Here is an 11,653-nt window from a genome sequence, read left to right on the forward strand (position 1 = left end):
AACCTTGGGTTTTGAGGTGGTCTAGGCCACGACAGAACAGATAGGTCACGAATGGAGAAGAAAGCAGAAGAGAACAGGTGATATATGGTCTCCTCTTCTTCAACCAGCAAGTACAAGGTTTTCCCAACATGCCGCCTGGCTTAAATCACTACGCTGTGTCCCCAGAGTAAAGGGGAGGAAGGAAGGGAACTGTGGCTTCTTGGACTGCACAGCAGTGTCATGTTCTTCCTTAGTAAATGTAGCTTTTCTTTATTGGAAAACTTCATCACCAGCAACATACAAAAGACACACCTCACTTTAAAAAGTTTTTAAACATAATAATAATGCACAAACATGCATAGGTGCACTAACACAAGCAAAAGGTTGACTTCTGTGAGGTGCTGAGCACTCGCAGTTCCCATTTACTGCAGCAGCCCTTGGAGATACTAAACACTTGAAAAGCTCAGCTTCATGTGCTTCTAAACAGTGCTTCTTATGCATCGAAGAATGTGATCCAGCAAGACTGCAAGTGCCAGCTATTCGCAGTCATTTGCATTTGATTTGCGCGCTCAGACTTTACATCATTCTTCTTGTGCTTGAGCCATGATGTCAAGGGGCTGGTTGTAGCTTTTTGCTTCTTCCCTGCCTATTCCTAATGTGCAGAAAAGCTGCAGAGTCAACATTGAATTTACACCTTCAAGATTGAGGGCAAGAGAATTTCAGCCTAGTTGGGGGGAATTCTCTAGTGGCAGCCTCTGGCTGCTCTACGTCCCCTTTACGCTGTTTAACCAGCACAAAGTGAACCTCGCAGACCTGAGGAGCTGGGTCAGATCTACACTTACAGCCGAGCACATTCTGAGCCTGGTTCTTGTTCATGCTAACGAGTTCTTGGCACTGTTCTCACAAGTGAATGATGTTTGCACCTTCTCTAGAACCTCTTTAAAATACAAGGGAAGGGCAAAGGACTTCCAGTGTACCTGATGGTTAGTCCCGTCACAATTTAAAAACAATAGTTTCAAGAAGTGAAATTATGTAAGTCTTGTAAAAGAGCATCCCCATAGTCTTTCAGCAGTCACATAGCCTCTATTACAACTTCCGTTAGAGATCTTGCCAAAGCCATGGCTACTGGGCTCCAGCAAAACAGCGTAGGAAACAAACACCACTACATTCTCCTGCAAGTGCGTCCTCCTGTCCAACGCACACCAGAAAATAGTTAGCGGAACACCACAGGTGTTTACAATTTTCAGCTTGTGAGAAACATGCAGATGCTTCATGGGGAGGTGGACGTCCCTCAGAAAGGACCACTGAGTGGTTTAGTCACTCAGACCCGATCCTAGGCTTGTGTGGACTCGTATCCCGTTTTCCCTGGTGGCCCTCATCAGATGCTCATGCAGAATGGGTATGAGTAGAGCAAGTGATACCTCGCTCCTCCTCCATTGTACTCTCCTGGCTTCCAGCAATCTGAGATGAAGGTTACATCTGCATCTTGGTGTTTAACAGCTTGATTTTGGCGTCCACAACATCTTGGGGCAGTGAGTTCCAGGGTTTGATTATTTGTTCTGTGAAAAAATGTTTTCTTTTATTATTTTAAAATTTCTACGCTTCTTCATGCAGTTCTCCCTACAAACCTCCATCACATCCTTCCTCAGTTATTTCTATCCGAAGCTGAAGTTTATCTCCTCTTCTCACATAGGAGTTATTTGATATTTCTAATCATCCTTCTCAGTTTTCTCTGTCTAAAATGCACCTGGAATTTCAACTAGAGACTGATGGTCAAAGCAGGTGATAGCAGTCCTAATGAGAAGTACTACGGAGGAGCTGTGCAGCTGCAGCCTCTGAACGGTGTAACCACACCATCCCTTGTAGACTACTTCGCAATAATTTAACCACCTGGTGAGAAAACAGGAACAATTTTGGCAGGGTCAGCATTCAAAAGAAAAAAAAAGTAACTTTCCCATCATGTGTAGATAAAGCAGGCTGACAGCTGCTACTACCTGGACATGCAGAAGTAATTAGAGCATAAAAAGGTGCAAATTCCCTCGAGAAAGGAATGTGAATATGATGCTTGTCATTTCCTGGGGCTGATTCCTGCCTCTGGTAAGCTGTGTTTAAGTGTTGTCAGAGCTGGCTCTCAGTCATTTAGAGAATTATATTTAGTATAGTGAAGTGCAATGGCTAAACGGACCAGTCGAAAACACTGGGGCATGGAGTAGCAGCGTACTGAAGATACTGCCCCTGGTAGTTCCCAGCCTGTGTGTTCTTGTTGCAAGCAGCAGCTCTTCTTCTGACACTGGAAACTCCAAGTAAAATAAGAAAAAAGACTTTGTCTTTAACTTAGATGAAGGGGATTATCGAGTGAGAAGTGGACTGCTTTTGGTATTTCAGTAAAGCTAGCAGAATGATGAGAAAGAAAAATTGCTAGATTGGGAATGATGTTTGCAAACAAATGGTCAGCTGCATTCACTGCTGCTTGCGGGGTCATGGTAAGCACCTGGTGAATGGGATTTGTTAAAACGTTTAGGAATCCTAAAGTTTTTCTGAAAAAAATTTTTCCTCTGGAAGGCCCAACTGGACATGGATTATTCATATAAAAGCCCAAAATTCAACAAAGGCTTTAGGATCTTACTGATTTCAGTACAGAAGTGAGAGACTAAATGTATGGATTAACAAATTTTAACAGATTCAGGTTTAATTTCCTTCACTGTTTTCATCATTTCATCAAGAATCTGAAGCAATACTTTGTGATATTAGCAATTAATTAAAAAAAAAAAAAAGTGAAGAGATAAAGATCAAATGTTACACTGAAAATTGTTTGCAATATCTATGTGAGTAATACTTTTTGGGACAGATATGAAGCCAGATTCATTCACAAATGACTCATAAGCAGATAAATGGGATAAAATCCCAAATAATATTATTTTAACTAATGCCATATTTCTAATGTTATTTTTACCTTCTCAAAGGTTTGGGCAACTTGAGAAAACTTGCCTTTGAATTTAATTGAAACAGGTACTAAGGACAGGTAACATCGAGGGAAAGTCGGCCCTGATACACCATTCCATGTTTGAGAAAAAATACCATTATTTGGCATAACTATAATAACTCTAGGAAAAACCAATTGCCCAGGCAATTGCCCCGATACTTCAAGCATGTTAGCCTTGACTGCTCCATCACAGACAACAACACAGAGTGTCATTGAAAAGAATATCCCCCAGAACAAAAAACTCTTGAAGACAACTTAAGATTCATCTCCTTTGATTTCACACACCCCCCCATTTGGAGACTGGTTATATAAAGTCTAGTATTGAATAAGGGAAGCTTTTTGACTGAGTTAAGGGCTTGAGAAAATGAAGGCATTAACTGTTTTCTTATTCTCTATAGACAATGAGAACAGTCTTGAACAGCAACAGCAAAGTCACTGTTCTGCGATCAGACTTGCATGCTGTCATCGATCAGGGATTTCTGGATGTGCCTGGAAACCTCTTTCAAAAGAAGTTTAGGAATCCGGAGGAGCTGCAGAATGACATAGAGCTCAAATGTAATATTTTTTTGCTATATTTTGTCTATCCACTGAAGCTCTTGCTTGCCATTGTTAAAGCTCCAGCATTTCCTCTTGTTTATTCATGGCATCTGCACTAATGGGAATTACAGTCTTGCCGTAACCCAAAGTACTGGAAAAGCGCCAATAAAAATGAGAATGCAGCATGTAATATTATCCTTTTAACTTTAAAGGTTAAGAATGAAAGGCTTTCCATTCTGACTCTCTCTTAAAGCTTTCTGTGGCAGCAGGAGTGGGGTTTGTGTTAGTAAATGATGTATCTTCTAGAAGAAGGTTGACAAACAGGGATATTAATTTTTTATTGTTTTCTTGGACAAGAAGAAGTTTCCAAGAGTTGCATTTCTCATTTTCCTCTGTTATGAATAGAAGTACACAAAATCATTTCTTGTGGTCAGATTTTAAAATATTGTATGCTGAAGTGGATGAGGACTATTGGCCTTTCAGCTTTCGTGCCCTTTCGCTGTATTGTGGCCTGTGGGATCGATGTGCTGCTGCAACCAATAAAATACACAGTTTGTATGCAGCCATGACATAATGCATTTGCCAGCTTAATGAAAAAGGATGGGAACATAATGGCAAGCTAATTTTTAGATTAATGGGCTGCGATTTAAATTATTAGCAAGAGACGGGCAAGTTGGACAAGGCTGTGCATAGAACTGACGGGGGGAAACCTCAGCTCTTTGTTCCTGGCCCGCCACCGACTCGCTCGCTGACAAGGGATGCGCCACAGCCTTTCCGTGACTGCTTTCAGTAGGAATAATAATTTGCCTTCTTCACAGAACCATCAGGAGAACCATTTAAATAATATTTATATACGGCTTAAAATCAAAAATACTGCGCAGAATGCTTTTATTACATTTGCTCATTATATTAATGATGGTCGTATTCTTTCCAAGGGGGATTTATTGCATTCTCTGTTTTTGTTGCTTTTCCAAATTGTTATTTATAATAAGCAAGGTTTCACAGATCCTGTCCATATGCATTCTTGAAGGAAGACGTCTCGGTTGGAAGGGTATAAATTCAGAGAGGTGCAATAGTGTTGTACCGTCTGGCACTGGGTGGTAGGTTCCAAGCTTTTGGGTGAACAGCTGCATTGGTATTTGGCAATATAATTTACATTTCTGATGGTCTACAGAATATTCTGTATTTTCTGTTATTGTTTTAAAATTGTTTTCTCCCCCTCAACAGATAAAACGATTTTTTTATCTCAACCACATAAAATCTCAGATAAGTAAGTTGGTATTGCATATAACCAAGTTCCAGCATTCGCATTTGAAGTGTTTATTCTCACCATGATGACTAGGCCAGTGTAGATCTGGTGGAAATGGACATAAATATGAACTCTGGCTGATTTCAAAGTAGGGTACTATTCCCCACTAAAGGAGGAATTATTAATCATAATGCTATAAACAGATGTCTTAATATATTTTAAGCTAAAGAGAAAAGGAAAAAAGCTAAAAACTGAAGAAGCAAACCAGAAAGCAAGCCGATCACGTCAAGTAATGATCTTCCTTCTATATTTCATAGGCTTGAACGACTTAATGTCTTTGCTGGCACCTTCCACAGATATTCGGGTTCTCCTGAACTGTATGTCTTCAAATCTTGAGGCTTTTGTCATTCAGGTATAAAATTAATTTAATAATTTCAGAAAAGAAAGAGTGATCACATCATTTATCCTGCTACATGCTGACTGTCACTAGTCTGCAGGAGCTACATTGTACACTAGCAACCTGACCAGACTGCAGATTTGCATAAATACAATTTATGCATGATGCAGAAAAGGGGAGAATTAATTGTCATACAAAAATTCCATCTGTGCAAACAACTACAAGCATATTTCTGCGCATATATCCACTTGGGCGGTTTCAGTATCTGCTCTCATTTTGTAGACACATATTGTAACAGTCCCTAATAAACCAAAATTCAAAAGAAAAATGTTAGTAAAAATGAAGAGAACACTTAATGATTCCTGAAATCATTGATTCATGAAACTGTTGACTTTTAGCAGGTGGTAGGAGAGTGATAATTTCTAATACAATGTCTCTAGCTCTTGTGAAAGATTCAAGTATGATCATCCTCGCATATGCACCTTCCCAGAGGTTACCAACTCTACCGCCCCTGTTCCATCACTGATTCAGAATTAGCAGTAGCTTGACAGCACCACTGCATTTGGTTGGTTGCCGGATCAATTAATTTCACTCTGGGCAGTGGTTAAAGTCTTTTTTTTTTTTCCCCCCTTTCTGAAGAAGCAGGGTAAACTGTACTTCTTTAGCTTGATTATTTCTTTTTTTTTTTTTTTTTCATTAAGAATAGTACTTTGCAGTTCTTTGGTGCATTCATCTCATAGAACCCTCAGCTACCTCATGGGGTGGTATAGAGAAGATGGAGCAGAACTTCTCCTGGGGATTGACAGTTATAGGGCATAAGGCAATAGACACAAGTTGCAGCAAAGAAAATTTCCAATAGATAAAAAGAAAAAAAAATTACCATGAGAGTAGTTAAGTATGGGAAGAGTTACAAATGCTGTGGAATCTCCATCCTGAAGATATTCAGAACTTGGCTGGACAAGGCCTGAACTAAACTGGCCATGCTTTGAGCAAGAGACTGGATTAGATGATGTCTAAAGATCCCTTTCAACCTAAGTTATTTTAGGATTCTAACAAAAAAACTGCTTGTTCCACCTTTGTGTGCAGTTTGTACAGGGAAAGACTCTACAACACAATAAGGAATTATTTCAACTAACTTCATCATAAAGCAATTTTTTTCTCTATCTGCAGCCAAGCAGGAGTAAAGAGGAGTTTAGAAAACTGGCATCGGATTTCCAGTTGAGATGGAACTTCCTACTGAGTGCAGTAAGCAAGGCTATGACCCTCAACTATGCAGACAGTTTTGGTAAGCAGGACCTTTGTGACTCTCATCTGATATGCCCCTTTCTGCCCTGAGATGGCAGAGGCACCAGATCATTTTAACTGACATAAATTCACACTGCAGTCAATAGGGGCATCACTTCTTCCTACTCCTTTCCTTGCATCAAGCAGCACCATTCACCTTGTGGTGTAGCTAGCCAGGTCAGGGAAATGAAACGGCTAATTTTCAACCAGATTTGTTTTCTGATCTAAACTCTAGGATGAGCAGAAGGAAGAAAGTAGGAGCATGCAGCTGGTGATGGTGGGAAGGGCAGGACTCTCTTTCTGCAGAAGCCATCATTTGTCTGTGGAAGGATGGGGAACAGCAGCCTGAGGAGTGAGCCTCTGCTCTCCCTCCCTACAAGAGCTGCACACTCCAGCAGAAGGGTGTGATGGAGAGCTGGGGCCACTAATATCCCAAACCATAAAAACTCCAGATCTCTCAAGTGACAGCTCCCAGTCCTTCAGGTTCTTTCTGTATAACACAGCCAGGGCAGAGCCACTGCGATAACTACTTGCCAAAAAGGCAGTTAGTTTCTCTGACAACAGCTATATGCTCCTTTTCCTTATGCCTTACACTGACATAAGTGCTTGCCTAGCCAGCAGCAAGCCTGTTTAAGGTGTTCAACTGACTGAAAACTAGAAACTCCTTTAGCTGGGTTAGTTTTCTATCTGTTTTAGGGCTCTGAGCTGTCAAGCATCCAATCCATCCCACACCAGTGCAAGGCAAGAGGAGCAAAGGGACTGTGCAGTCACATTCACTCCAAGTGGTTTGAAGTGGTACAACCATGTCTTGAATCAGTTCAGTCTCTTCCATTCCTATATTGCATCAACCCCACCTGCCTTTCATTTCAGAGGCACTCTCTCTGTTATTCATTCTGCAGAAATGCACCATCTCCTGTGAGCAGCATCTGATCCCAAACTGTATGAACCGCTTTTTAGATTTTCAAAGGATCACCTTTGTATTTTTTCCTCTTCTGTTGGATGGGGCTTCACACAAATAGCCAAAGAAATCCGCATTATCTTCTTTGAAATTCCCCTTCAAAACAGTACTTTCATGTGTTTCCTATGAAGACATAACAACGGGGTATGTTAAGGTTGTTGCCTTTTGTATTCTTTAGTATTCTCCCCCCCTAATGTCTGTGTTTGTGCATCTATGTGTGCACCCCTTTGCCACATCTAGCTGCTACCTTTTGCCTTATATTTAGATTGCAAACTCTCTGGAGCAGGATCACAGTTTTGTTCTGTGTCTGCGGGGAACATAGCACAGTAGGGTCCCTTGTCCATCAGCTGCTGCATTACAGTAATAATAAACTAATCATTCCTTTCTCTCTCTCCAGAGGAGTTCTGCACAAAACTCTCCAATGTTACATGCAATATTTTGGGCAATGAGGAAATTAGGAATGAATTCCAAGAACAGCACTGGAAGCATAATGTTTATTGAAATACCCCACAATGATGAAATCCTCTTCCCTCGCTCCACCACAAGAAGAGTTCAATGAATTGCCTCCCTGTTCTGCAGTTGCCAGTGGCTGGGGGCGCAACTGATGGAGAGCATCCCTTCCTCTGCTGAGCCTTCCCTAAACTAGTCACAAACGATATTTTCATCCCCCTTATGACAGTCTTCCTACTATACTTCAGTAACGCTAAGATTGAATTTATTCTCATATATGAGAGAGTTTAAAAATGTCTTTTAATCTTTCTCTGTGATGCTCCAATTAATTTCATCATTATTATTTTCTTTCTTAATACCCTTGGTTCTTTAAGATGTTGGGCTATATGACCTATCAATGTCCCTTCTTTCCCACATTTCTGTTCCGGTAGGATTTCAAGTTTTAGTGGACAAGGCTGAAGCCGTTATGTTAACAAGCCATCTGGTGTAAAAGTTCTGTACTCAGGGTCATTGCTTTTCAGAAATTTCTTAAATCTCAGCATTTCTTGCAGGAATGGAGGGCATCCTGCAAGTCGAAATATGTAGCATCCGCACTGAGGAAACACAATTACTTAGGGAAATGTGTGAGTGTCATGTTAATGCAGTGTGCCTCCCCCCAAAATAAACCACATACCAGTAACCAAAACCAAACTTACTTCTGTCTGGGGCTCTTGCCTCGGAGCTTGGCACATCTGGCACAAATAATATACTGGCACACTCACACCTCTGAATTTAGGATTGACTTCTACCCTTTTCCAGCCCAGCCTCCACATGGGTGATGCCCAGGTGTGATCGGAGGAACTGTGCAGTTACCCCTGCTGTAAGGCAGCAAGGAGCAAGCGTGCTACAGCAGTCAGGGCTAATGGGACCTCTACAGCTCTTTCAGCTCCACCTCCTCTCCAGCAAATGTGCCTCTACATATCTCCATCACCGAGCTTCACGTCAGCTGGTACACCTCCATTTCCTTACCGGTCTCCCTTCCGAGGCATTCAGGGATGCATTGCTGAGCCATGCTGGCTGGACAGTGACCTGTGCATTCCTCTTTTGCAAACAAGCTGCTTCAACCTACTCCCCTTCAAAACTGTGTCCCTCTGTATTATCCCAAAGGGCAACTGGAGTGGTAGCTTTTGTTGCACGCTTACTCTTACTGAATACATTGAAAACACCTGTAAGACTGTTTGAAACACTCATGGACTACTAGTGTCAGGTCTGTACAGTTTGAACTCCAAGTATAGAAGTCCCATTCCTCGTCCTGTAGATAAACAAGTACTTCCACTTTGCTATAATGTAAAGATGCGCAAAGGACAAACAACAGAAGCAGCGGCTTCTCAGACACACGTAACATCAAAAGAGGCAGTATTTTTCATTTTTAAAGCTCTGTAAACCTTGGTAGTTCACATAAATCGTGGTATCTCCTTGTTGATGTCTGTATGAACATGTTTGTGGGATGCAGAGGTTATGAATTGCTTGATGAATTCCTATGCAGATTTATGGCATGGAATAAGACCTGCCCTTTACTGTAAGGGCTTTCAACCAAGGTATGATTCAAAAGTCATTGGCCTCAGTGAGTCTCACTTGGCTTTTAGCAGTTATGCCCCAAGCTGCAAGGTAGGCCATTGAATATCATAGACACAAGACATACAGACGTCTGTAAGAGGGTTTGCTTGGGAAGAGGTGGAATGATTTATCTGTCCAAGGGGAGAATGGGGATGATATGTCGTTGTTGATAAGCCTTGTAGTAGCAGTGAATGTGGGGGAAGAACTTGAACAGGAAAGCAAATAAAGACAAGCATACTTTCCTCTCCAGCTAAAATAAGGGGAAAAGGCTTTTGCTTATGTTTAAAATCTGCAGTTGGCGACTATTTTGCTGTGTATTTGGAAGTACATAATTTTGTAAGTACTATTTGATGAGTGCTAGTCTGTTACTTTGTCTAGCCCATGAGGGTGGTGAGGCACGGGAACGGGTTGCCCAGAGAAGCTGCGGATGCCCCATCCCTGGAAGCATTCAAGGCCAGGCTGGATGGGGCTTTGAGCAACCTGGTCTAGTGGAAAGTGTCCCTGTCCATGGCAGGGGGTTTGGAATCAGATGATCTTTAAGGTCCCTTCCAACCCAAACCATTCTGTGAGTTGATGGTTCTATGATTACTATAACGAAGCACTTCAAAAAAGAACACATCATGAAGATAAGAAATGAAGATGATGTTAAAATTATTTTTGTTTTTCTTTAAACCTAGGATCCTGGCATTTGTTTAATTTGCTACTCATGGATTTTGTGGCTCACGTTTTCCTGTCCTATATAGAGGAGGAGGGAGATGAAAGTTTCTGGGTCGCAAAGCAAAATGAGTCCCCTGTTCTGTGGGTTTACGAGCCCAGCCACCTCTGGGGCTATTTTGCAGAGGAGCAACCTCAAGCCAATGCTCCACAGACAGCTCTCATAACTTTGATGCAGAGCCAGAGTAACTTCGGATTAAGCAATGTTTTTCCAGAGTTCTGAGTTGTTCGGTGGACACAGCCACAGGCAGCAAGGTGAAATAAACATTAACTTTAAAGAAAATGCCCCTACCCCCCCCCCCCCCCAAGTTATAATTTGTGTAAATTGGGAGGGATCGGGAGGGGTGTGGTTGGTTGGGGGTTTTTATGTGTGTAAAGTAGAACTAATGAAATCTAGGTTTGCATGGAGCTGTGTCCAGTGTCACTGAAACCTCAAGCCACAAAGCATCCTCCACGTCCCACCCCCACCCCACGATCCTGTCAAGGGATTGCAGTCTCCACACCACCCGCCTCCCCATCACTGCAGCTCCCTGATTCTTTCCTTAGGTTTCCAGCAGACCTTTGGCACTCCTTCAGATCCCTTGAGTGTTGTCTAAGCAAGAGCAGCGTTGTTCTGGTGGGTTGGGAGCAGCCTGTGGGCTAGCTGACAAACAGGCTGCGGGTATTTACTGATCAGAAGAGAGAGCACAAGGTGTGGTCTTTTCTCGCTGCTGGAAGCACTGAGAGGCTCTCTTTACTCCACCTACCTGTTAGTTTTACCAAAAGATGCAGAAGTATGAAATCCTTGAGACCTTTCTGCTCCACCAGACTTTCTTGCAGTCAGTCCACTGCTTCAAAATTACTAGCATAAGGGATGATATACAGGTAGAAAATGAGATAGACTCTAAGTCTTCCTAGGAAACAAGGCTAAATATATAAGGACATACGGGAACATGGATCAAGCCTCTGTGCGTAATGCAAGTGATGAACTAGACATTCAGCTGTTTTCAGATTTCTCTTCCATGCAGTAACAGCACTTGTCTTAAATCTCAGAGAACATTGTGTTTTCCAGAAAACAGTGCTGAACAAATGTTAATGGCACCGAGATTCACGAAGAAAATTACATTTTTGGGGTGATCCTGCTATAGTTATTTTACTCCCAAGATGTATTCAGCTTCCATAAACTAGGACCAGGACTGGAAATGGACTATTTTAAAAACATCTTTACTAGTTACAAAGACTCTTGGTGGACCCTTGTTTTTTAAATATAAAATATGCTAAAACTAGCTCATCAGTGAAAATTGAAGGGGGGAAAGAAGGCACAAAGGTGACAAACCTAGAATGATTTATACACGTGATGGACACGTTCGACAGCTTTTGTTATTTTTCAAATGTAATATAATGACCCATCCTGCCATACCACCTTAATGTCAAAAACCAAACTGAGCTGGGTGCAGGCTACAAGCAAGGAATCTCTAAGCCACTGATGGCCAGAAATTAGGAGATAAGCCAGTAGAAATCTTCTTC

At 41.7% G+C, this 11,653-nt stretch overlaps 1 protein-coding gene across 1 annotated transcript in view; it reads left to right on the top strand.

The window, feature by feature from the left end:
* RFX8 (regulatory factor X8) overlaps nt 1-10,370 on the top strand; it is a gene marked incomplete at both ends in the record, with an annotated part of 28,877 nt that extends 18,507 nt beyond the window's left edge. The window contains 4 exons of the mRNA XM_082336195.1: nt 3,361-3,517; nt 5,066-5,160; nt 6,316-6,430; nt 10,111-10,370. Of these exons, the coding sequence (XP_082192321.1) occupies nt 3,361-3,517; nt 5,066-5,160; nt 6,316-6,430; nt 10,111-10,370 (627 nt within the window). The remainder of the gene's footprint in view (nt 1-3,360; nt 3,518-5,065; nt 5,161-6,315; nt 6,431-10,110) is intronic.
* Between the last annotated feature and the right edge of the window lie 1,283 nt (nt 10,371-11,653).

The sequence above is a fragment of the Platalea leucorodia genome, assembly GCF_965183815.1.
Source record: "Platalea leucorodia genome assembly, chromosome: 2".
Lineage (NCBI taxonomy): Eukaryota > Metazoa > Chordata > Aves > Pelecaniformes > Threskiornithidae > Platalea > Platalea leucorodia.